This window comes from Anabrus simplex, chromosome 7 (assembly GCF_040414725.1).
Source record: "Anabrus simplex isolate iqAnaSimp1 chromosome 7, ASM4041472v1, whole genome shotgun sequence".
NCBI lineage: Eukaryota > Metazoa > Arthropoda > Insecta > Orthoptera > Tettigoniidae > Anabrus > Anabrus simplex.
Window position 1 is genome coordinate 152,956,583 of NC_090271.1, and position 27,532 is coordinate 152,984,114.

Sequence of the window (27,532 nt, forward strand, 5' to 3'; positions counted from 1 at the left end):
GGTATCACCTAAAATCCTAACAACTTATTGAGAAGTCACTAAACATCTCTCTAGAATACCTATAGTAAATTCTCTCCAGTGGATCCATAGCGATCTCTTGGGAACCTCTTAAAAGACCTCGCGAAGGCATCCATACTGATCTCTCAGTGAATATAGTGTTTGATAAACTGTAGTGAGAACCGCATTCACTTGGTTGTGCTGTAGCACAAGTTTTTAAAACAGAGGCTTCCTGTAAAATTTTGTAACCAAAATTTTAGGAGACTCTTTTAATTCTGTTGTTATTTGAAGGTCTTAAATCACAGATCTCTTGGGACTTGGAGTAGCGGAGAGCTTGTTAAGACCACGCTGTCTCTTCTTAACGATTCTGTCATGGCATCTCTTCATCTCCAGGATCTCTTTCATGTCTGCCTTGCCTTCCTCCTGTAGAAAAGAAATAATATATCCAAATATAGTGATCTGTCAGTATTCGAGTTTGTCGACCTTATACTTCCGATCACTATTCTATGAAGGTTGATCAAATATAAACGGGATTTTTGTTCCTGAACATCAACTGGCCCCGCGCTTCTGCCATGCTTAGCCGGGACTGTCAGGAGTGGGGAGAGTGTGCTGTTAGATATTTCCCGCCCTTTTGTCAGTAACACTGACGTTGTAGCAGCAACAGGTGCACCCCTCCCCCACCCCCCACTGCGCAACGCATAATTATAAAATATCTTGCTCGTAAAGGAGTTACAGCAGCGGAAATTTGCCAGGGATTGACTGCACAGTTCGGTGATAAAACATTGTCAAGGACGCATGTGTTTACCTGGCATGAAACGTTCAAGGAAGGACGAGAACGTGTGGAAAATCAGCAACACGATCGCCGTCCGCGGACCAACATTACCGACAAAAACATTCATGTGGTTAAAGCCATTATTGATGATGATCGACGGGTGAGAGTATAAGAAATTGCAGAACAAGTCGGAATCAGTTATGGGAGCTGTCAAGCAATCTGCACAAATGACCTGCTGTTCCGTAAAGTTTGTTTTAGATGGGTCCCTCGCCTTTTGACTGAAAATCTGAAGTTGAGACGTTTGGAGGTCTGTCAGAGGCTTACGGCAAGGTTTGCGGAAGAAGGTTTGCATTTTTGAGTTGGATCGTCACCTGCGACAAAACACGGGTCCACAACTACATTCCCGAATCCAAACAAGCCAGTAAGGAGTGGCAGAGGGAAGAGGAGGCAGCATCAGTGAAAGCCAAGACTCGACTGTCAGCTGGCAAGGTTCTTGCAACTGTTTCTTCGATCGGCAAGGCATTTTGCTGATAGATTTTTTGCATGAGCAACGCACAATCAATGCTGCTTACTCCTGCGAGCTGTTGAACAAGGCAAGGGTTGCATATCACTGCAAAAGACGAGACCAACTGATTCGACAGGTCATCCTCGTCCACGATAATACGCGGCCCCATACTGCAACTCTAACTGCCTCCAAGCTACAGGAAATGCACTGGACTACACTTGATCATCCTCCTTACAGCCCGGACTTATTGCCCTGTGATTTTCATTTGTTCGGACCGCTTAAAGAAGCTCTAGGTGGGGCAACGATTTGAAGATGATGAGAGTGTGAAAGACTTGTGCGCAACTGGCTGGTGACACGACCCTGTTCTTTTTATGATGAGGGCATCAAATTGCTGCCCATACGCTGGGACAAATGCATTTCCAAAGCAGGGAACTATGTGGAAAAATAAATTGTAATTGGCTTGTATTTTTCAATAAATGAATTTATATAAAAAATAGAATCCTGTTTATATTTGATCCTTCCTTGTATCAGTGCATTGTCGTTGAGCTAGGATTTTCCGCAAATCAATCAATCAATCAATCAATCAATCAATCAATCAATCAATCAATCAATCAATCAATCAATCAATCAATCAATCAATCAATCAATCAATCAATCAATCAATCAATCAATCAATCAATCAATCAATCTTGATATGCATTTAGGGCAGTCGCCCAGGTGGCAGATTCCCCATCTGTTGTTTTCCTAGCCTTTTCTTAAATTATTGCAAAGACATTGGAAATTTATTGAACATCTCCCTTGGGAAGTTATTCCAATCCCTAACTCCCCTTCCCATAAACAAATATTTGCCCCATTTTTCCCTCTCGAATTCCAGCTTTATCTTCATATTGTGATCTTTCCTACTTCAAAAGACACCACTCAAACTTATTCATCTACTGATGTCTTTCCATGCCATCTCTCCACTGACAGCTCGGAACATACTACTTATTGCAAGAAATCAGCTTCATTTCCCGTGTGGATGGTTGAATGGGGTGGTGGAATGGGAAGTAAAATGGATTTACATATTTTAACCTATTTTAAAACTATATCTATTCATTTGAACAGATGTTAAAAAAATGTTTTTGTTCCCAGCACTTTTTCACTAAGATGTATGATTTTCTAGTTGTTTACTAATAAAAAGTTTAAAAATAATTTTCCTTTGTCAATGTTCTATTTTTTACAAGGATGCTCTCTTCATTAGCTCTTTCCAAGGCGAATGTTGTTTGTTTTAATTTTATGAAAGTGTCTCTTGTATTCAGTTAATGCAGTATCCCTGAAGGTGATTGCTGTCATATTATTATTAAAAGAGCTTCTTCGAAATCTTGTCGTCAACAACTACTTTACCCTACTATGCTGTAATATAAATGAAAACTGCCATTTGGTTAAATGCTTAAGGGGCGAGAGGGTTACCGTACACAAAGATATACACGAATATATCAGACAAGTTACTATCTGCTTATTGTTTATTTTCGATATGTGTATACTTCACGATATTTCTTGCTCTGTAATAGCAAGAAGTGAAATAGACATGCATGGTTCTTATTAATAAATACATATTCCCAGGTAAAAGAAATGTTAATTAGAAGGGAAATGCGAATGACGGAAAGCATGACCAACAAATGATGAATAAGGTAATATGGGAAGGGCAGCTTAATCAGAAAGTGATGGAACCAACTGAAGGGAAAAATATTCTAGACGTGATGCTGATAAAACCAGATCACCTCTATAGATGGTATAAAAGGTAAAGGTAATATAAGACAAAAGTGGAACAAAGGATGTCGACAGGGAAATATGGAAGCGAGGAGAATGGTACAAGTAAAAATGAATGCAATAGAGGGCCCCGGGCAGGCATCCTATAGTTACCATTCCAAGCATATTCCTACAAAAAATGGTTAAATCATGAATTTTATACTGTCGAATAGATATTATTTGGATTGCTTGAAGAATGAACATGTGATAAGGATAACTGTTGAAAGAAACTTTTCAGTCACACGACATTCAGTTTAAAAAACAGAAAACAAATATAATCGTCTGCTTTTGATTAACAAATGACAGTGATCACTGCCGGAAGTTCTTATTGTATGAAGGTCTTTTACTGCCCCTCCCCCCCACCAAGTTTCTTTATGTATACGATAAGGTTAAAGCCGAGTTTACACGAGGACAGTATGCAAGACAGGACAATATTGTATTGTCCTGTGCTACGTGAACAGTTCCCTTGCGCAGGACAAGACAGTATCAAGTCGTCCGCTTTCCGCCATCAAAATGGATCCACGACGCCGTGCTCTTCAAGGAAAATTAATTGATTCATATCTTATACGAAGATGTGTTAGATATAGTTGAAGACGTTATAACTAAAAATAAGAAGAGATTGTGGTTACGGAAATGGTTGTCACGCAGATCTTCATTAAGATCGTCTTTATTATTAAAAGAATTAGAAGATCCTCAAGAATATAAAATGTGCATGAAGATGTCAACTGAATGTTTTGAAGACCTGGGGAAGGTCTCACCGATGATTCAACGTAACGATACATTAATGAGAGAAGCAATACCCGCCAGAGAAAAACTACAAATTACTCTAACATTCTTTCCCGATAGATAGGAAGCGAGGCTAACTCATAAGACAGTAGCGTATTCATTGTCCTGTCCTCGGTTAGTTCGTTCACACGAGGAAAATATTGTCTTGGCTCACTGTATTGTCCAGTCTACTGTACTCGTGTAAACTCTGTGTAAGATTGAACTTTTAGACAAAACAATAGAAGTATGGCCTCACTCCAAGCTAATGGCGCACCGCATTCCTCGCTGCTGACATACGCATTCTGTGGCAGGGACGGAAGGGACAGAAGGAATGGAAGGTTCATATTAAATGAATAGAAATCTTTGTCCACCACCGTATACAACTCTTTAGAGAATGAAGGTATCGGTAAAAGAAAGGCATATAAGGCAAAAGTGGAACAAAGGATGTCGACTAGGAAATGTATAAAGCAAGGAGAATGGTACAAGTAAATGAAAGCAATACAGGGCTCAGGTAGGACACGGAGGGATATAGTCGACCTTAAACGACAGTGAGAGGATACTGTGAGTATTTTGTATCATCAATCTGCCATCATATCAGTGTAATAATAGTGCTATTGCACATGCTGAGATCCAGTTCTGGATGAACGAACAGTCTGTTGAACTTGAATGACATAACTGATATGACATACCGTCTGGTTGAGTCTCAGAACCAGTGCGCGTCTTCCATCTGACATGGGCTGCGAGTACCACATGAGTTTCTTGAGTCTCTCCGACGGGCTGACACCTCGCTCCACCACAAGCACAATGCGCGCCCACTGGTGACAAATCAGAGAAACACTCAATAGTAATTGGATAGGTGTAATCGTACTTGAGTAAAATATATGGTGGTTATCCTTACAAATTAACAGAATTGCTACAAGCACAAGTTATTTCTGGAGTAAAAGGATGATCAGTATTGTTGTTGAAGGTTGTTGGGGAGAGATACCTGCGTTGAGCAACCATAACGATTCTAATTGAATAGACACTTACTAAAATGTCCTCAGTGAAAAAACTTGAAAATAGTGTTAAGCACAATTTCGTTGTCTATTTGTGTAGTTTCAAAGTTTTGTGCTATATAGCACTCACGAGGAAGGGTCATGGCAGTTATAGACAAGAGAGGGAGGAATAGGTGTGGCGGTGTCTCTTTCCTCTATCTACCTGCAAGCATCAAAGTGGCCACAACCCACCAGATAGGTTTGTGTTGTCAGAGTAGACCGCATCTGTGTGGTGTGGAAGTGTATTTGCTAACAGAGTGAGTTTTAACAGCACAGTTGCCCTCGATAATTGGACAGGCAGTAACTGTTAAACTGTTGCTGGCGAAAGAAGAATTTGTAAGGTATGAAAAAGTTAAGGATGAGAAACACGAAATCCTTGGTGTAAGACTAATTTCTAAAGATAACCGGCAACTGGATATTTATGGGGTGTACAGACCTGGGAAGGCTAGCGCTGATGTTGGTGCGGAATTATTTGATAAGTTAATCGGCTATTTGGGGAACAACACAGAATGAAGTGTTATTGTAGTGGGTGATCTGAGCTTGCCAAGTGTTAACTGGAAAGGGAATGCAAACGTCAGAAAGCATGACCAACAATAATGATGAATAAGTTAATATGGGAAGGACAGTTGAATCAGAAAACGATAGATCCAGCTATAGGGTAAAATCTTCTAGACGAGGTGCTGATAAAACAAGAATACCCCTGTAGAGTAACTAAAGTATAAGTATGGTATAAGTGATCATAAAACTGTCTTTGTCATGGTCAAAAATAAATGAAACTGAAAGAAATATTACGTGCCAGCCCCATGGTTGCCTCTTTTGGCACTTCCAGGAAGGGGCTACTGACTCACATGACTTGGGACCTCCCAACCGGCTTGTGGGGTGGGGTCGGTCAGAGTTGGGCTCCATGGTGGAACTAGAGTCACAGTGTTGGGCTCCGTGGTGGAGCCAGTGTTGGTGCTGGATTGAGGGTCATTGTTGGACTCCGTGGTGAAGTCAGTGTGTTGAGGTTCGGTGACTGGCCTGAGGGCGACAGAGGTGTTGGCTGTCGCTGGTGTCCAACCGAGGTCTAAACGAGGAGCTGTTGTTATGGTGTCGGAGAGACCAGTGAGTGGGTGGGCTGGAGACGACGGAACAGAAGACTGTACTGTGTGTTCATGTATTTCTGTGGGCTGAGGCTCGACGTGAGTCACTGAGGGAAGCCGCTATCGTGAGTGTGAAGGTAAATGGACCTGTGTTAATATATTTTGTTGTAACTATCGTCCTGCTGTTGAATACTGTTGAGCTGGTTAGTTTTCACTGCATGTGACTGTGTGAATTATTGGGCTGTCTCTGGAATCGAGTCAAAGAAAAGTCATCGCGTATTGTGTAGCCCGTAGCCTTTTGTTCAGATCCAGTGATCTACCCACAGCTGCTATATGAGGTGACTGGACTTGGGGAAGTGAAAGTAAGGATTCGCGTCCCAGGTATAGCAACGGGCCGGGCCGCCTACTTTGCCATAAGGAAGAGAGAGACCTGAAATAGACAGCAGTTAGTGAGTGTGGCCATTCATGGTTAATTAGAATTGTGTGGGTATATATGTGTGTGTGTATTTATTGGGTCATCCTGAAATAAATTGGAGTAATGAAACAGACAGAGTTTTATTCGTAACAAATTGGTGTCAGAAGTTAGATAGACCCCGTCTGCGATACATCATTGTAATCATCGTGAATCAGCGGACCAAATACTAAAGATTTCAACTACCATCAGGAACATTCCAGAACATCGGTGTATAGTGAATACACACGTATAAAACTTTACATTTTCATCTTCTGTTAATTACTGCATACTAGTTGAGACGAGAGGCCACATGAAAATGGAGGCTTAGTTAAATGCGCTCTTCAATATGATGAAGAAGATTAAGGAGAAGATGGAACAATTGAAAGTAGATGAAAGACGGGCAAAAGAAGACAGAAGAAGGCCAGAAAATGACGTTGGAGAAGTTAGAAGAAGGCTATAAGAAGATGGAAGAAAGCCAGGAGAGGATAGCTGAAAGCCAGAAGGAGATGATAAAATATATAAAGGATGGTTAGAAGAAGTTGGAGGGTGAAAGATGACCAGAAAAGGACAGAAGACGGCCAGAAGGCGGAAGATGGCCAGAAGATGCTGGCAGACAACCGAAAGGATACTGAAGGTGACCATAATAAGATGGAGGACGGTCAGATGACGTCGGAAGACCACCAGGCGATGATGGAAGACGGCCAGGAGAAGAGCAAAGATAACCGGAAGAAGACAGAGGGTGGCCAGAAGAGGATGGGTGATGGACAGGGAAAGGTCGACGAGGGTCTTCATGAGACAAAGCATGTTCCGCACGTCAACGCTGTGTTCCAAATAGCTTGCCCAAAAAGCTGCAAGTTCTGTTCCAGGAGGAAGGCCGAGCATGAAGTTCCCTGCCGAATAACGACCGTGGAGTTCGAAGGAAACTGGAGCCGTGATGCCTGGATGGAAACGCAAAAAGACAGGGATCATCACCTTCCCCTGGTCCCCCTGGATTACCAGTCCACAGTGCACAAGGTGAAGGGATCTACTCCAGCGAGGACACCGGGTGAAATAAAGCTGCACCTTCCAGTGGATTTAGGGTTCGGCCAGCCTGAAGACCATCCTAACCCGACTGATAGGTACTGCCTGGATCTGTCAAGGTGACCGGAGGATGTGGGCCCAGCTATCAAGAAGAGTTTGAGCATAGAGAGCGACCGGGTGGAGGTGCGGCATGACAACTAGGGGACACCACGGGAAATCAAGAGGACGACTTAGGATGGCTCCATAACCCTGTATGGAAGAAATGCTTCTTTCAAGCTTCAGAGGACGTGGAAAAGCCCTTACCACGATCTGAGAGGAATAAATGATGTTCGCTATCGAGTACGACGAAGGCCAAGGTGTAAGATAAAGGTGATACATATAGACCGACGGGCGCCATACCGAAGAACAGCTGTGAGCAGGTAACTGATCGGGACGATCACCTTTCGAAGGGGGGCAATGTTATGTGCCAGCCCCATGGTATCCCCTTTCGGTACTTCCAGGAAGGGGCTAGTGACTCACACGAACTGGGACCTCCCAGCAGGCTTGTGGGGTTGGTACAATTTACGAAATTCATTGTATAGATCCGTATTGATACAGTTAAAACTAAGAAACGCTGTTAGGTTTTGGTCCACACAATCAATACACATCACTTTACAAGTGAAAAACAATTTAATTAAAAACATATTAAATATATTTAGGGACATGTTTCGTCTCTATTTGAGACCATCAGCCATAAAATCACGTGGTAGATTACAAAACTCATTGTTCAGTAAAGGACTATTTGAGAACGCAAAAGATATAAATATATATGCAGAATCTAATCCAAAAACTCCCTGTAGATTCTCTTAGGTACTAAATAGAGAAAAGACACTCTCAGTTAGTCAGCTTAAAACCAATATTCAGTTTGACAAGGTTAAATGTAACAAGGATCTTTGGAATAAAGTAAAAGACAATAGCATTATTGTGACTGAGGCAGATAAAGTTAATTGTATGGTCATATTGGATAGGAAAGATGACATTGAAAAAATATAAATTTTTTCCCTGACGAGTCATTTTCCAGAGTCAATAAAGACCCCACAGCTAGGATACAAAAAGTTTAAAATCTCTATTGAAAAATTCTACGTTCATCTTCAATGAAGACGAAATTCAGAAGATGATAAATATGAACCCCAGGTTACCTACAGCAAGAGCGTTGCCTAAAATCCATAAAGTGGGAGTACCTGTTAGACCACAGTTAGAACAGTCCAACATATACAATCTCAAAATTTATACACAGGTTTCTTTCTAACAACTATAAGTTTCACAATAAGTAAATAATAAGAAATTTGGTAGATTTTTGTAAAAGTTTCAGCCCCATCATTACTTATGTTCATTTGACATAACTAATATGTATGCAAATATCCTGGTCAATAAAACGATAGATGTTATTAGAACAAATTTAATCAGTCAAGGTCTTCAAGGGAAGTTAGAGATTGACCAGTTCATGAAAATTCTAGAGTTCGTAACAAGAAACAACTATTTTATGTTCAACAATACTATTTATGGTCAAGAGGGATTACCAATGGGTCCAATTGCTTCTTCCTTTCCTTGTCTTTTGTTTCCCATTTGTGCATTTAAGTCTCCCATTATAATCACTTCCATATCAGTTACCTTCTTTTCTAGTTTCTCCAGCAATTCCTCAATATCCTCCTCTTTGTTCCCTGTCTGTGGTGCATACACTTGTATGTCACCTTTTCCCTGGCTACTATTACAACTCTCCATTCATTGGTGGCCTATTGCTCTTTTATGCAAACAGTAATTAAATAGTAATGTATGTATTTCAGATAGAGCACTATATCCCAACCGTGCCCTTTAATAAATCCACAGAAATCTTATCACTTCCAGATGCCTTTCTAGCTTTCAAATTGTGTATCTGTTTGTAAATGTCCTGATCAGCATACATAAATTTCAGTACTTTGCCAGTATTAGTCATCTTGTCTATCTGGACATTATCCTTATATCCAACTACATATACATACTGCTGACCGAATACTTCTGCCATCTGTAAGTCCTCACATATACACTCACCTTGCTGATATCCTTCCTGGAACCTATTTTTGCCTTAATACATCTATATAAACCCTTCAAATGCTCCCTAAAATTCATACAGCTGCCAATTATGTTTGCCATCATTGATATCCTTAGCTGACTTTTTTGCTAAAACGGTTATGGGAAAAGGAATGAAGAATATGTTTCTTTCTAAACTGCACCTCCTTCTTAATCTCTTTATTCCCCTATTATAATATAATAGGTCTGCAACATTCCTTACCATTTTTAAAGGTCCATACTTATTTTCACACTCCTCAGCAATGGTCTTAAACCCATTTTCCGTTGGTCATTGCTTTTCAAAAACTTCACCGTGCCTCTCTTATCCACCATATGGTATTGTCTATTAGTCCTAATTTTACAATACTCTTATGAATAACACTCCATCTCTTTCATTACTCCATTTTATTTCAGGATGTCCCAGGAAATGCACATACATACGCACATATATACCCACACAATTTTAATTATCCATATTCTACTGTTGAGCCATCACACCGTATTACTACTGTCTCCTCTGCACACAATTTCTCACATACAGCAGTTTATCAAAATACTCCATCCATCCCTCTTTCTTTTTTCTGGATGTGTTTTCAACTCTCCACCTTCCTTCTTTATCAGCTTTGTATAAACTCTTTGTTTCCTATCATTTTGTATAATTCCATACAGCTTTCTATAACTGCGCACTATATTTGTTTCCATCTTTTGTGTAAATTCTTCCCAACTTTTCTTCTTTTCTACTCATACAAATTTCATACATTTCCTTTTATTATCAACTAGTTGATGTACCCGTGCTTCGCTACGGGATTCTCAGAAAGACTGACTTTGTGGTTTTCCTAACCTGAAATCAACATAGGTCATTACAAAAACGTAAGTATGAATGTAGCGATTAAAAGCAATGCTATCATATAAAATACTCGATCAAATGGAAAGCCGCACGTTTTATCACTTTTAACGAACAGTGCTGCGGTTAGATTGCGGTGCCAATCTAATAGTCCAAAGTTCCAGAGCTGGGATGACCAGGCCGCAGATTGCCATGAACACTCATCTGCCATTATTCCGCTAAATATGCACATTGTTCATTCCAGTCAGTGCCTCAGAGTAGGGATTGAATAGCCCGAATGCTATGATGATCCAGTGTGTTACGTACCAGTAGTATCAGAAAATTTATAAACCAGGGGAATGGCATGCTAAAGAAGAAGGTTATCTAACTCCCCAGCTACTTCCCTTCAATATTCAGACAGGCTGTTACACACTGTACGACTGGGCGAGTTGACCGTGTGGTTAGCGGTGCGCAGCTGTGAGCTTGCATCCGAGAGATAATGGATTCGAACCCCATTGTTGGCAGCGCTGAAGATGGTATTCCATGGTTTCCCACTTTCACACCAGTCAAATGCTGGGCCTGTACCTTAATTAAGGCCTAAGGCACTCCTAGCCCTTTCCTATCCCATCGTCGCCATAAAACCTATCTATGTCGGTGCAACGTAAATCAAATAAAAAATACTCTGTACACAGCAGTAATCCTATCTACCGGAGATGAGGGGCAACAGAAGACACAAAGCACATCACGACAAACAATGGTCAATGTAATGTTATTGTTGATCAATGTTATGAGCTTTCTATATTGTAGGCCTTCACATTTAGTTTTCTTTCGACTCTGTGATTTGTAAAATATTTTATACCATAAACTGTAGTTTTTTATTCACCGACTTTACATGCCGATTTTCATTAAATACTGTTTACCCATTTTCTCGTTACTCGGCGCTGATATGTACTTAGTAACAAAAATCCAAATTCATGAATATCTTTGTGATCATAGCCAGTACGGTAACAATGTATAAGACATGAATAATAGGAAATTTAATACTATATAACCTTAGTTATGTAGCATTCATCGATTACACCTCTAATAAGAAATATTTGAGAATTACATTTTAGGCCTTCCCCTAAACTACCATTTTTCTCAGCGTGAATACAATTATTGATAGCCTAGATTGTAGCAACTTATTCCCCAACTTTGCATACCCATTTTCTTTAAAATACGACCACTAATAACATAAATAGTTGAGAATTCAATTTTAGGCCTTCCCCTAAACTACCATTTCACTCAGCGTGAGCAAAATGATTTATAGCCTAGATTGTAGAGGCTCATCCCCGGACTTCACATACCGATTTTCACTAGACCACTAATAACATAAATAGTTGAGATTTCAATTTTAGGCCTTCCCCTAAACTACCATTTCACTCAGCGTGAGCAAAATGATTTATAGCCTAGATTGTAGAGGCTCATCCCCCGACTTCACATACTGATTTTCATCAAATTCTCTTCAACCGTTTTCTCGTGATGCGTGTACAGACAGACAGACAGACAGACAGACAGACAGACAGACAGACAGACAGACAGACAGACAGACAGACAGACAGACAGACAGACAGACAGACAGACAGACAGACAGACAGACAGACAGACAGACAGACAGACAGACAGACAGAAATTACGGAAAAGTAAAAAGTGCATTTTCATGTTACTATAGACATGACCGATACAGAAATACCATTATTTTCAAATTCTGAGCAATGTACAGACAAAACTCTTATTTTATATATATAGATGGCCACACTCACTAATTGCTACCTATTTACAAGTATCTCTCTTTCTTATGACACAGTAGGCAGCCTGGCCCGTTGCTGTACCTGGGATTCTAATTCTCACTTTCACTTCCCCAAGTGCAGTCACCTCATACGGCAGCTGTGCATGGACCACTGGATTTAAACACAGCTATGGGCTACACAACACACAATTGAGGAGCTCTCTGACGGTGAGATGGTGGCCCTGGTCTAGAAAGCAAAGAATAACAGCCGAGAGGATTCGTCATGCTGACCACACCACACCTCGTAATCTGCAGGCCTTCAGGATTAGCAGCGGTCGCTTGGTAGACCATGGCCCTTCGGGGTTGTTGCACCACTGGGCTTGGTGTTTGACTTCTGCTGAAGTATGAAGTTGATAACTAACGCTACTCGTTTAATGCAATTTTTTTTTTATTTACAATTTTTTACGTCGCACAGACACACATATGGCGACGATGGGCCAGGAAATGGCTAGGAGAGGGAGGGAAGCACTCGTGGCCTTAATGAAGGTACAGCCCCAGCATTTGCCTGGTGTGAAAATGGGAAACTTTAATGCAGTCACACTTAATGGAAATTGTGCTCCTAGTACGCCTTAAGATCAAGAAAATATGGATACTTAATTAGACTATAAGATTTCAAATTATAATATTCTTTTTACCTGTCTTTGCCACTCATTGCGAGTCTCCGCGATCTTCTGGTATGTGTTTCCCATCATAGCGATCAACAAGTTGACGAGCAGGATGGCAACGATCACCATATAGACCACGAACATGAGCTAGAATTGTAATAATAATAATAATAATAATAATAATAATAATAATAATAATAATAATAATAATAATAATAATAGACCCAGAACTCCTCCATCAGGAATAGGAAATTCAGGTGATGCTGGATGAGACACTGCTCTTAACAATAGGAAGGAAGGAAGGAAGGAAGGAAGGAAGGAAGGAAGGAAGGAAGGAAGGAAGGAAGGAAGGAAGGAAGGAAGGAATTTGACATGTTAAACCTTAGATTATATGTGTAAAAGTTGAATAGGAAGATAACATTTGGGATTACAAGTTACTGATAACGATGACGACGACGACGACGATGATGATGATAGCTATTTTAAAGGGCCAAACATTGAAGTCATCGGTCTTATAAAGAACTTACATCGTGTGTCATAAGTCGAAGAGCAAAAAAGGGAAATAATATAGATAACTAAGGATTGCAGGAATGGTTTCCATGTGAAGGTGGAAACTGGGATGAAGTCATTGTCATTTTTGTGAGGCTTTGAGTGATGCAATAATTTCTGCCAGTGCCGAATACTGCTACAAACTACGCATCAAGTTCCGGCATTTCTCCCGCGACACTGCTTGGTGAGATATAGGAAACCCTTTCCTGTAAACAGTCTGCGTTAACCTCGAAAGTAATTCTTTTGAATCCAGTGTCTCGTGACATCGAGATGAACGTTTCGAGACAAAAAATGTACAGAGTGCTAAGAAGTGACTTTGGCCTTAAGATACTTTGCACAGCTCTGGGCACTTCCTAATAACACAATTTAGGAAGCAGAAGTTGGTCAAATGCTCATCGGAAAATTCTCATTACTGACGACAAAGTTTTCACACTTTAACTATCAAGATGATCGTGTCTATGTCCAAGGTGTAATCACAGCTCATCAAGTGGCTCCGAAAATCCAGGGAGCTTATCATCCGGCATCACTGATGGTTTGGTGGGCAGTTTCTTAAGGATATCACTTTTGTGAAAAGGGTTTCAAAACATCCACTTACGTGTACCAAAATACAGTACTATGTTCTGTTGTAAAGCCCTTAAATCAAACCAGCACACAAGGCCAAGAACATTGAAGAATGGTTGCAAGCAAATGTTCATGAATTGATTTCCGCGTCTGATGGTCTATCTGGCAGTCGAGGTCTCAATCTTTTGGATTACAAAATGTAATCCGTGCTTGAGAGAAAATGTCTGCAGGAAGAGACACCTTGATACTCATCGTTAAAAGAGAGCCTTGAAGACTGCCGCAGCCAATTTTTTCAGGATCATCATGCGTGGTGCAATTGATACCGGTACTTGTCCAGCAAGATTAAAACCCTGTGTTTGAGAAAAAGGTGAACATTCTGAATGCTATACCTAAAATTCTTACTGTAAATGTATGTTCTTCCACACCTAAAACTGTATTTTTCTTTTCCAGATCCGGGATGAATGGCTCAGACGGTTGAGTCGCTGGCCTTCTGACCCCAAATTGGCAGGTTCGATCCTGGCTCAGTCTGGTGGTATATGAAGGTGCTCAAATACATCAGCTTCGTGTCTGTAGATTTACTGGCACGTGAAAGAACTCCTGCGGGACTGAATTCCGGCTCCTCGGTGTCTCCGAAACTGTAAAAGTAGTTAGTGGGATTTAAAGCAAATAACATTATTATTATTCTTTCAGGCGTCGGACTACTTCCTGATTTGGGATACGATAACCAAATTCGATTCTCACTAAGGTGAACATGGTTCGAATCTCTGCCATTACAGGTGGGATTTTATAAGTGAAATGTCATGTCCTCTTTATTCGTATTTCACAATGTAACTTCAAGCTTACTTTAGTGTTGTTCCTCTTTCTCCTTTCTATCAATGTTTCGCAGAGGCCGATAACCCCTTCGTTCACCCGTGTAATCTTCATCACTGCAATGCGGGTGAATGTTTGAACTGATGATTGGATTGAGAGAGATGCCCATGGGTCTTGCGATAAGGTAAAGTAAACTCGTGTCCTCATCCTGAGGTAGTGCAGCTCTTTTCAGGCACCCCCATTGGAGGTGAGCTGCATGTACCATTTCAACCACACACCAGCCCTCCTGCCAGTTTTAAATTCCTGGCAGTACCGGGAATCGAACCCGGGCCCCCGAGGACGGCAGCTAATAACACTAACCGTTACGCTACGAAGGCGGACTTGCGATAAGGTGCACTTGCGCAATTTACTTGGAGTAAGTGAGGGAGGAGTCTGCAGAAAGAAGTGACTTAGGATATTCATTGTTTTCGTCAGGATTTGAACTTCGAATCTCCAAACTGAACGACATCCCATTCTCCTCATCGAGCGTGCGTCAATGCAATCATTTACTTAGGGGTATTTTCGCACACACCGTTTAGGAGATGGAACAGTTAGATAATATTATCTGCATGAATAACACTTTTCATAGCATCCAGACACACTAGTCATTCTCCGAATGTAAATTGCTCAACACCACCCATACCTCATAGCTTCCATACAACCAAAGACATAAAAGAAACTGCATCTTCAGTGAAAGCTATACTTTTGTTCTGAAATGGCGTATGATTTTTAGTGCCGAGAGTGTCCGAGAACAAGACTTTTGCCCTAGTCGTAGCTAAGAAAGAGAGATGCAAAAATACTGCATGTACCAAGGAACAGAAAAAGGTGGTTTTAAAACTCATTAATATATTAATTGGTTGCCAAGATTCTCATAAATAGCTTACCTTAGCAACGAACTCATGCTCCGTTCGTTCGAAAGCTCCAAAGTAGTCTCCAAAGTTGGTCATGGACATAAGAAACATAGCCATAATAGATTCCATTGGGCTGGGCATTGGATTCGACACAGTGTCATCCACACCTTCCGGTGTGTTGGGGTTATCGAACGACAGGAAGATGATATAGTAGGCTAGAAAAAAACATAGTACTCATTATGTCAACGTACAACTGGTTGATACAGTCACTGTCATTGTCACTGTAAGGAGACGTTTATAACAGCAAAGTTGCTTATTTCTATATAAATTGGACGGTCTCGCATTAAAGAGAACCAAGTGAAGTTGACGCGATTTCGAGAAAAACTGCGAAAACTTTGGCACATTCCTACAACCTACTTACTTTCAGTATGGGTCCATTGCAAGGGTGTAGTTGTAGAAGAATCATTTACATACAACATACCTTGTGTGCGACTTTACTTTTTTTCTTCTGCCAGTGGCTTTACGTCGCACGGACACAGATAGGGCTTCTGTCAACGATGGGATATGAAAGGCCTAGGAGTTGGAAGGAAGCTGCCGTGGCCTTAATTAAGGTACAGACCCAGTATTTGCCTGCTGTGAAAATGGGAAACCACGGAAAACTATCTTCAGGGATGCCGACAGTGGGATTCGAACCCACTATCTCCTGGGTGCAAGCTCACAGCCGTGTGCCCCTAACCACACGGCCAACTCGCCCGGTACGACTTTGCTAATAATAATAATAATATAATAATAATAATAATAATAATAATAATAATAATAACTAGAGTACCCATTCTGCTCCGCAGCATTCATTACAAAGGTTAGATAACTCGTCTTGATATGCCTGTCGTAGTCCTACCGTTTTGGCTCTCCTTTTCAATGGTTTTATGAACATTTAATAAGAAGCTTGTAATGGTATGGCGCAGTTCATAGTCAGAGTTCTTCCATTGTGATGTCATCATACCGTCTGTTTCGAAAAATCTATCCATATATTCACATTTTTTTTTTTACAATTTTCTTTACGTCACACCTATACAGATAGGTCTTATGGCGACGTTAGGAGAGGAAAGGCCTAGGAGTGGGAAGGAAGCGGTTGTGGCCTTCATGAAGGTACAATTCCAGTATTTGCCTGGTGTAAAAATGGGAAATGACGGAAAACGATCTTCAGGGCTGCCGGCAGTCAGATTCGAACCCAATATCTCCCGGATGTAATCTCACAGCTGCGCGCCCCTAACCGTATTGCCTACTCGCCCGGTGTATTAGCCTTTTTCATCTTGCAGTTCTTGATGTAAAGTTGGGCATTGTGTTGTAAAAGGTAATGGTATTTTTAATCGCAGTTCTTCTATATAGAACCAGCTAAACCCGGCCACGCTTCGCTGTGGCTCAGTCTGATAAGAAATGAATGGGTAAGTACATAGATGCATTCTAGAAACATGAGATCAATCGCACTTTTGAACATCCAAATGAAATTATTGTTGGCATGTAACTTCTCTGCCGGCCCCGTGGTGTAGGGGCAGCGTGCCTGCCTCTTACCCGGAGGCCCCGGGTTCGATTCCCGGCCAGGTCAGGGATTTTTACCTAGACCTGAGGACTGGTTCGAGGTCCACTCAGCCTACGTGATTAGAATTTGAGGAGCCATCTGACGGTGAGATGGCGGTCCCGGTCTAGAAAGCCAAGAATAACGGCCGAGAGGATTCGTCGTGTTGACCACACGACACGTCGTAATCTGCAGGCCTTCGGGCTGAGCAGCGGTCGCTTGGTAGGCCAAGGCCCTTCAAGGGCTGTAGTGCCATGGGGTTTGTTTTTGTTTGTTTTATGTAACTTTTCTTTTTTGTAACGAGTCAACAATATGCCTTCTGATTCCAGTAGAGATTTAGCAGCGTGCGTTCAATTGGTCATTTTCATCACCGATAAAATAGATTTGGAAAATGAAGCAAAGACTGTGGTAAACTTGTCCCCGAATTTTAAATCTCTATATATAAAATAAGAGTTTTGTCTGTACATTGCTCAGAATTTAAAAAGAATGGTATTTCTGTATCGGTCATGTCCGCAGTAACAAGGAAATGCACTTTTTACTTTTCCGTAATTTCTGTCTGCTTGTCTGTCGGTCTGTCTGTCTGTTTGTATGCACGGTCATCACAAGAAAGCGGCTGAAGAGAATTTAATGAAAATCGGTATGTAAAGTTGGGGAATGAGCCACTACAATCTAGGCAATAAATCATTTTATTCACGCTGAGTAAAATGGTAGTTTCGGGGAAGGCCTAAAATTTAATTCACATATATTTATGTTATTAATGGCCGTATCGATAATATATATATTCTATAGGGCCTAAAATTAGGCTATGTCACCTTTGTCAAGTATACTGAAGTGTACTCAAAGCGTCGGCCAGCTGTTTATAATGCACATAAAACAATGCCACGGCCTAAAACTCGAATAGAAAACGTCATGGTATGATAATTTTTTTTGAAATATTCATAAGAATTAAAATATCTTCATGTACATTTGTAGATAAACTCTTGAATAAAGGTTTTAAGATTTCAAATTGAATGCAGGAGTTCGTTCGTTCGTAGTAATCTGTTTATCCTCCAGGGTCGGTTTTCCCTCGGACTCAGCGAGGGATCCCACCTCTACCGCCTCAAGGGCAGTGTCCTGGAGCTCAGACTCTGGGTCGGGAATACAACTGGGGAGGATGACCAGTGCCTCGCCCTGGCGGCCTCACCTGCTATGCTGTACAGGGGCCTTGGGGGCAGATGGGAAGTTTGGAAGGGATAGACAAGGAAGAGGGAAGGAAGCCGCCGTGGCCTTAAGTTAGGTATCATCCCGCCATTTGCCTGGAGAAGAAGTGGGAAACCACGGAAAACCACTTCCAGGATGGCTGAGGAGGGAATCGAACCCCCTCTACTCAGTTGACCTCCCGAGGCTTAGTGGGCCCCGTTCCGGCCCTCGTACCACTTTTAAAATTTCGTGACAGAGCCAGGAATCGAACCCGGGCCTCTGGGGGTGGCAGCTAATCACACTAACCACTACACCACAGAAGCGGACGAATGCACGAGTTACCGACGAATACACATTTACAAATTTGTATGAACATTGTAAATCATTATAAATTAAGTTCAGTTGAATATAATATTTTTATTCATGTTATATACCATAGAGGGAAGAGACACTCCTTCGTCCGTCAGCGTTTAAAATGTCGAAAAAGCATTCAAATATAAACTAAGTCCGCTTTTGTGGTTTGAAATTAGCTGGGGGAGCTGGGGCTAGATGCAACAATAATATAATATTAATTTTTATTTTATCAGTCTCTTAAAGCAAAATTTCAATAAGGATTATTTACGTCTATTTAACTATGAAATATGTTTTCCATATTATGTTCTGAATTATTGACTTGTGTGTACTGGGAGATCTTAGAAATAGTGTATTATGTTGAAATTTACCCCCATGAAAAGGGTAAGTTGCAACAGTGACAGTTTTGCGTTCAAAGCGAGATCAATCTGATTCATCTGTGGAGTTTCATTTATCGATTTTACTCGAACAGTACAAACAGGAAATGTGGATCATTGCTAGCACAGGACCAATGAGATAAATTTTTATATTTTCACATTGAATCCACTTTTTTCCCTTCTTGTTCATGCCCCTGCAGATCAGGCATTAACACCGGGTGAGTTGGCCGTGCGGTTAGGGGTGCGCTGCCGTGATCTTGCATCCGGGAGATAGTGGGTTTGAACCCTACTGTCGGCAGCCCTGAAGGTGGTTTTCCGTGGTTTCCCATTTTCACACCAGGCAAATGCTAGCTGGGGCTGTACCTTAACTGGGGCCACAGACGTTTCCTTCCCACTCCTGGGCCTTTTCTATCCCATCGTCGCCATAAGACCTATCTGTGTCTGTGCGAAGTAAAGCAAACTGAAAAAAAGTACCTTATCCCCGGAGGAAGAGGCAGAAAACTCTAGGCTCCTTTTCGTGCTACTTCCAGGTTCTTCTTTTGAGGGGTTTAAGGTTTCTTTGCGTTTGACTTTGGAATCTTTCTGTCCTTTCCTTTATCCAAAGCTCATTTCTCAGGGCTTCCTGTGAGGACTGCACATGTCCTCGAATTCCTCTGTTTGCCTGCTCCTAGACCCATCCTTCGGATATGGACGTATTTCTTCCTATGAAAAAACGTTTTGAAAGACCAGTGACTGCCTTCACATCATGGCCGTGCCTGGGAGTTCGATTTCTGTCCCAGATCAGGTCTGTCAGACACGAACGAGACGAAACCAGGTGTGATATTTCACACAGGCATGACTGAAAGAAAGGAAACTCAGTTTTCAAGAATGGTCTGGTTCATTTATAAACGGCTGTCTCGCCCAGAAGTAGTTCTATTATCCGCCGGGCCATGGTTACTAAACTACATCAAAGACGCTTTGAAAATTACCTCACTATGCCTTCGTTTAAAGTAGTGGCATCTACCATTTTACTTTCGCGTTGGAAAAGAAAACATTACTGTATTACAGAACGAATGACAAATATATAGAGTGCCTCCGAATAGTCGTCCAGTTTGTTCGAATATGCAATCCAAATGACAGCATAAGCGATGGGCAAAGCCCATGGTATAAGACCTCTACTATTTTACCATTACATTAAGTAGGACTGCTTTCTTCCGTTTCAGTTCTTGTATATAAGACTGGCTTTCAGGTATTGTTCACACTTTCACTTGGTACGAGGCAAGTGTATCTGGTGTACTAACCAACTATGTTTCTTCTTCTTCTTCTTTTCCTACAGCTTTTCTCACACGTGTAGGGTCGCGGGTGCGAACTGAGTCGCACATTTGGATTTGGCCCTGTTTTACGGCCGGATGCCCCTCCTGCCGCCAACCCTATATGGAGGGATGTAATCACTATTGCGTGTTTCTGTGGTGGTTGGCAGTGTAGTGTGTTGTGTGAATTGACCGGTATATAATAATAATAATAATAATAATAATAATAATAATAATAATAATAATAATAATAATAATAATAATAATAATAATAATAATAATAATAATACCTCTTAAAGGGCCACTAGGAATAGCGTTACAGTAAAGGGCAAGAAAGATGGAAACAGCATATCAGTTATGCCGCAATCTATTTAAAAAAATGTCAGTCTCAATAACTACAAAACTCAGACATTACAGCACTGTGATAAAGCCAGAAAGTTAGGGTGCGGTCGAAAGTATTTCATATGAACAGGAAGGGCTTACTAGAAAAAATGGAGAAAAATCTTGAGGCAAATACTAGACCTAGGAAATTGGGACAAAAAATTCGATTGTGACCAAATGCGGAATTATACAAAAAGACAGAGAAAATCATAACATCATTTAAAAAGAGAAGATTTCGTTTCTACGGATACATCAAAAGAATGCCACTAAATCTAAGAGAATTCCGGAATACATGAAGAGCAGGAAGACACAAATTAATTGGCTTAAAGGAGTAAAGGAGGACACGGAGGAAAAGAACATACCACAAGATGCAGTATATAATAGACATTATTATAGGGTGACCATCAACAAAATTACGGCATTACGAGATAAAACGATCAACCAAGATCACACGAAAAGGAAAGGGACCGGAAATCCCTTGGCGCAAAATCGTAAAGAAGCCCATTCCGAAAAGATGAAGAAAGAAGAAGAACCAGAAAAGAATGATGCTTAACGTGGTCCATAGAATACACTAACGAAAAAAGTAATACTAGACATATACATCTCGTCCGTTATGAATCAGAAACCTTAAGATTATCTGTTAGGCACTAACTTTCACCGATATATCTGCAACAACGCTTTGTGTACGAATTGTGAGAATGGCGTTTATTACGGAGAAGTCCCCGATTCGCCTACAGATGTTTAAACCTGCAATGCATATGGATATCTACGTAAGCATGTCCTAGCGTTACGAGAAACATTGTCTTATTAATCTAGATTAATTTAACTGAATATTCTCGTCGGGATGATTCTTTCGGACGAGAGTGTTTTACGACAGTACTAATGTGTACACAAACAACGCTGGTACAAGTAGTTTGTCGAGTTGGAGGAAACCTTTCTGCTGTACGCACACGGTATCATCCATGGTTCCCACTATATCGTTTGTGTGCGCTTCATGTCTTCCGGCATACGATTGTGAGACTAGCGACGCACGGAACTCTACGACCAGTCCATGCACCATGTTATGCAGACTGTTACTATTCTATTTTTATTTCGTGAAAACTTCCACATAGTGTCAGACAAACTGCAGTCGATTTAGGACTCAGAAATACTTTCATTCATTGAATTCTTCAGGTATAGAAGTGGCCCCCATACAAACTTCATTTGGTTCAAGCGTTAGCAGAAAATAACTTTCAAACGACTGTAAAGTGATAATACACTGTTTCCAACATCAGCCTGATTTCATCCGTCAAGTTCTTTGATCAAATGAAAGTACCTTCACCAATAGTGGTGGAGTAAAACGGCGCAACATTGTTTACATGGCAGATCGCAATTCTTGATGGTTCTGTGAGCCTCATACTTAGATTAGGTGGAAGCTTAATGCACGGTGTAAAATTTTTGGACCAGTCTTCCAGGATGGCGATCTCAATGGAAAGCGTTTCTTGGACTTCCTGCAGACTCGTCTAATGGGCAGTGATCTTTAGACGATATCCCGCTGCAGCTGGCAACAAATCACTGGCTACAGACGGATGGTGCACCGACACAGAATGACTTCACGGTGCAGGCTTGTCTGCATAATATCTATCGATGGAGGTGAATTGGTTCCCGTGAGCTTATATCCTGGCCCCCTCGTTTGCCGGACCTCACCTCCATACAGTGATTTCAACCGGAAACCTTACAGCGCAGCTCTATCGCAACAGGCCACAAAACATTGCAGTCCTTAGCAGACGAATCATCGCTGCTTGCCGTAATGTGACACCAAAGATCCTACGGCGTGCACTCCAGAATAGAGAGCGGCGTCTTTATCACTGCATACGCTACGGCGGAAGGTCAACCGAACTCGAGAGATAAAGAAAGATATCATTGAGGTTTGTGTTATAGCGGTACAAAGTTGTTAAATAGCCTGAATGAAAACTGAAAGCAGAGCGAGAAGAAGTCCAACGAAAACTGCATATTAATTTATTAAAACTTTGTATTAGCAATAGTACCAGTATTAAGATAATAAGATAACATTTTTGCGTTGTCAAAACATTAATGCAGCCACTGTTTACTATAAAACCCACCTTTAATAATTATCGCGTATCGTGGTATTTTCACTTCCCTAACTTTTTGCATTTGGTGTTTCAATATCCTATATACACGATATGGGTGCAAGAACAATCTATATTGTCATTAGAGAGAAGAAGCCTCTTTTGATACTTGGATTTTATGGTTTGGATATTAAGAATCAGAATGAAAGATAAACGTCAGGGATGTGACATTAGTAATTCCATGCAATGTCCCTATACTAACAAACCGTTGGACGTATTTTCTTTAGTCGTATTCCGGATCATCACAACTTATTTTGATGAACAAACTACTACACTTAAATAGCCACAATTCTTAACTAGATACCATTCTTACTACCCCTGAAACCCCTGTTCACCAGCGTCCCATGCTTACCTAGGAGATATATCTTTAACAAGTGGACAGCGATTCGGGGATACACTGTATACCTATACTTGCAATCTGTTACTATGCGGTATGTATTTCCGAAAGATTTTATGCATTTATCAACAGCAAGAAGAAGTAGAAGTAGAAGAAGAAGAAGAAGAAGAAGAAGAAGAAGAATGGCTCTAACGAGAGAATCCTACTACTTTATTCCTCCTCCTTTTTATGAAAGGGAATAATGCTTCCATTGAGGTGTTAGCAACGTCCGTGAATTAGTCTGTTTCGGATTTTTTTCTATTTCGAGTTAGTGGAAGGAAAACTTTCAACTACTCCCAGTAGTTAGACAACCTGAAAGCACCTTTTGACAAAATATAAGATAGAAATTATGTTCAAACATTACCTCAGCTCGGAATATGCATCTTATTTCAACACAATATTAATACATAATATAATAGTATGCATTCTCTATAAAACGGAAATATTCTATAATGTGATGTGAAAAATGCATGGTAAATAAATTATGATGATTTCATAATAAAACTCACTCTCTTATTTATAATCAGCTGTCTCCATTCGAATATAAATCAATGTTTCGCTATACCTGACGAGCAGCAGGTTTTATTCCTATTTCTTATCTTGTTCCATATTTACATTCTCTGGAAATCAATGTTCATGTAACACGAAGCTGATGAAAATGTTGTCACGGGATGTTTTTGGTGCGATAATAATCTGTGCAGCGAACATCGTATTCCACAGCTACATTATGAGCTCTCATCACATTAAATTGTCAACTACTTCACGGATGTTACTTTTACCTCAATGCACGCGTTATTACTTTCATAAAAATCAGAAGCGGGAACGTTTCAGGGTAAGTATACAATTTATAGGGACCGCTCTCGGGAACAAATTGAAGGCTACAACTAGTAACGTGAACGGGCAAGGTGTCGCAGTATTTACTTGAAACCTATTTGAAAACAGTTATGTGTTGCAGCCTACCTCTGTTGCAACAATCCCCTGCTTCCTCTGTGTCAATTTTCACGTAATAGGCTCGGGTTCGATTCTCTTCTTTAACCTGGAGAATGTAAACTCAGATCTGAGCGTTGTATAGGGTTTACTCATCTTCATGAGGATACAGAAGGACGCGGGTGCGGGAAAACAAAACCCAATGGCGCTACAGCCCTGATGTTCCTTGGTCTACCAAGCGTCTCCTGCTCAGCCTGAAGGCCTTCAGATTACGAGGTGACGCATGATCAGCGTAAAAAAAACCTCTTGGCTGTTATTTTTGGCTTCCTAGACAGGGAAATCGGAAGAGAAGTGTGCGAAAGACCTATTTTCGATCATCTTCGTTCTGGCATTTCCCAGTTTTCCATTTTAACTTGAGCTTTGCCAAAAAAAAACTTTTTTGTTTTTTACAATTTGTTTTACGTCGCATTGACACAGATAGGTTTTATGGCGTCGATGGGATAGGAAAACCCTAGGAATGGGATGGAAGCGGCCGTGGCCTTAATTAACGTACAGCCCCAGCAATTACCTGGGGTGAAAATCGGACACCACCGAAAACCATCTTCAGGATTGCCAACAGTGGGATTCGAACCCACTATCTTCCGAATGCAAGCTCACAGGTGCGCGACCATAACCTCATGGACAACTCGCTCCGTCAAAATAAAACAAACCAAACCAAAAGCGTACAAGCTTAAGGTAAGGTAATATTTATTTTGTAACGGACTGTTGAAGTCACGACCTCTTCCATGAACCATGGGTAGCTATTCCATGTAAAAGTCGGAAATTTAATCCAGTCTCCCGAAGTAATAAGCTAATCTGCTAATACGCTAGCATAGACCACAGTGGTGAGCGATAACCAACCAACCAACCAACCAACCAACCAACCAACCAACCAACCGACCGACCGACCGACCGACCGACCGACCGACCGACCGACCGACCGACCGACCGACCGACCGACCAACCAACCGTCGACCCACTTTCGCCATCTACTCAGAAAGCAAATGACTTGGCGTTCTCTCGTCCAAGCTCTCGGAGTGTTCCAAATTGATCACGTTGCTATCTCCAGGAGAAACAGCCCTGAGATTATGAATGTCAAGGTAAAGAAAGGCATCAATGTAGCCTCAGATCATTTTAAGGCATCAATGTAGCCTCAGATCATTATATGGTTCTTATCAAATTCAAACCAATTCCCGCAAACACAAGGAAGACAACCAAACAGATCATACGCTTCGACAATGATAAACTTCGGCAATGGGTCGAGGAGTTCCAGGAGAAGGCTAGACCAAATGACTGTGACTTTAACAACGCCAAAAGTCCCCTTGTTGAGGCCGCCAAAGACGTTGCAGAAATCCAAGAGAAGCAAAAAGCATGCCTGGTGGAATAGTACCTGCGAATCAGTTCTCGAAGAAAGACTCAATGCGTGGAAACAGTACTACTGTACGAAATAAGAAAATGATTGGGAAACCTACAAAACCCAACGTGCCCAAGCAGCTAGGGTGTTCAGAACTGAGAAACGTAAATACGAAAAATCTCTCATTGAAAAGATAGAACAAAACCTTAGGAAGAATGAAAGCAGAGAGTACTACACAACCTTCAAACGCAAACTCACTGGCTATAAACCACCATCTCTATGCTTTGAGCGAAAGGACGGCACACTGGCGACGTCAAATGAAGAAAATTGCAGCATTCTGGCAGATTACTTCAAGAATTTACTTAATTGCTCTAAACCGCAAAGCGCCATTGAGACCAAGGAACCCTTACTCAGGTACCCAGATTCCAGACCACCCGACAGAGATGAAATCAAGCGCCACATTGCCCGTCTCAAAAATAACAAAGCGCCGGGGGAAGACTCATTAGTAGCAGAACTATGGAAATATGCCCCAGAGGAATCACTTGATATCTTGCAAAAGCAAATAGAAGAAATTTGGAACAAGGAGACCCTACCCGAAGATTGGAAAATAGCTTTGATCCATCCATTACACAAAAAAGGCAGCATGAAGAACATCAACAACTACAGACGAATATCTTTGCTACCCGTGACTTCCAAAATTCTATCACTTGCCATTCTGGAGCGTTTGGAAGCACAAGTCGAACATCAAATAGGTGAATACCAAGGAGGGTTCAAAAAAAGTCGCTCAATAGCTGAACAGATCCAAAATCTCAAAACGATCATCAGATATTGTACACTAAGGTCCAAGCAGTATGTGTCTGTCTTTGTAGACTTTAAGAAAGCGTACGACTCCATTGACCGGGAAGTCCCGCTAAGCATCTTAAATGAATTTGGAGTTGATTTGAAACTGCTGGCATTAATTAGAGCCACCCTGACCGATACAAAATCCAAGGTGAAGTTCCACGGATGTCTCTCGCATTCCTTTGACATCAAAACAGGAGTCCGAGAAGGTGATGGGCTATCCCCGATACTCTTCAACTGTGTTCTTGAAAAGATCATCAGAACCTGGCGGGTGAGATTACAGGAAACCAACTACAGTCCATTGAGAATAGGAACCAAATCCAAGGGGATCGCAACAGACTGCTTAGCATTTGCCGATGATATTGCTGTTCTCTCAAACGACATAGAAATCGCTAGAGCTCAAGTTGAAATTTTAAAGGAAATTGCCGAACAAACTGGTTTGCAGATATCGTTTGAGAAAACAGAAGTAATGACTAACATCAAAGAGGCTCCACCAAAACTCCATACAAAATACGGGGACATCACCCGAGTAGACAAATTCGAATACCTGGGTGAGATCATCATGAAAAATGGACTGGACAAGGAAGCACTTCAGGAGCGAGTACGCAAACTGGAAATAGCCTACCAAACAACCCGCACAATCTACAACAAAAAAATGCCTTTCCCAAAACACCAAGATACGTCACTATGAAACAGTTCTGAAGTCAGTAGTTCTATATGCAGCCGAAACCCTGTCTCTAAATGCCAACAAAGGACTCCTTGAAGAACTGGAGAAAAGAGAACGCAAAATTGTGAGAGGAATCTTGGGATCAAAGTACAGAAATGGAATCCATCAAAAGAGATCCAACAAGGAAGTCTACAGCAAAATAGAGAAAATTACCGACACAATCAGAAAAAGACGGGTACGATTTTACGGTCATCTGAAAAGAATGGAAAAAAAGAAAGTTAACTAAAGAAATCTTTCATTTTTGATTCTAACCCCAAAACCACAATTCCCTGGTTTAGAAATACCAAAGATGACCTGCAAATGCTACATATCTCAGCTGAATTCGCCCTTAACAGAGATCTCTTCCGCAAGAAAATATTGGCGAACGGGCTAAACCGAGACGAGCAACCGAAGAGAAGACACGGTGCCCCATGGACAGT

At 41.2% G+C, this 27,532-nt stretch overlaps 1 protein-coding gene across 1 annotated transcript in view; it reads right to left on the reverse strand.

Moving 5' to 3' along the window:
* Nucleotides 1-291: 291 nt before the first annotated feature.
* The window catches only part of nan (transient receptor potential cation channel subfamily V member nanchung), a 113,314-nt gene continuing 86,073 nt past the window's right edge, over nucleotides 292-27,532 (reverse strand). The window contains exons 11-14 of the mRNA XM_067151956.2: nucleotides 15,602-15,783; nucleotides 12,789-12,905; nucleotides 4,517-4,642; nucleotides 292-420 (exon numbers count right to left, since the gene is read on the reverse strand). Coding sequence (XP_067008057.2) covers nucleotides 292-420; nucleotides 4,517-4,642; nucleotides 12,789-12,905; nucleotides 15,602-15,783 — 554 coding nt within the window. The remainder of the gene's footprint in view (nucleotides 421-4,516; nucleotides 4,643-12,788; nucleotides 12,906-15,601; nucleotides 15,784-27,532) is intronic.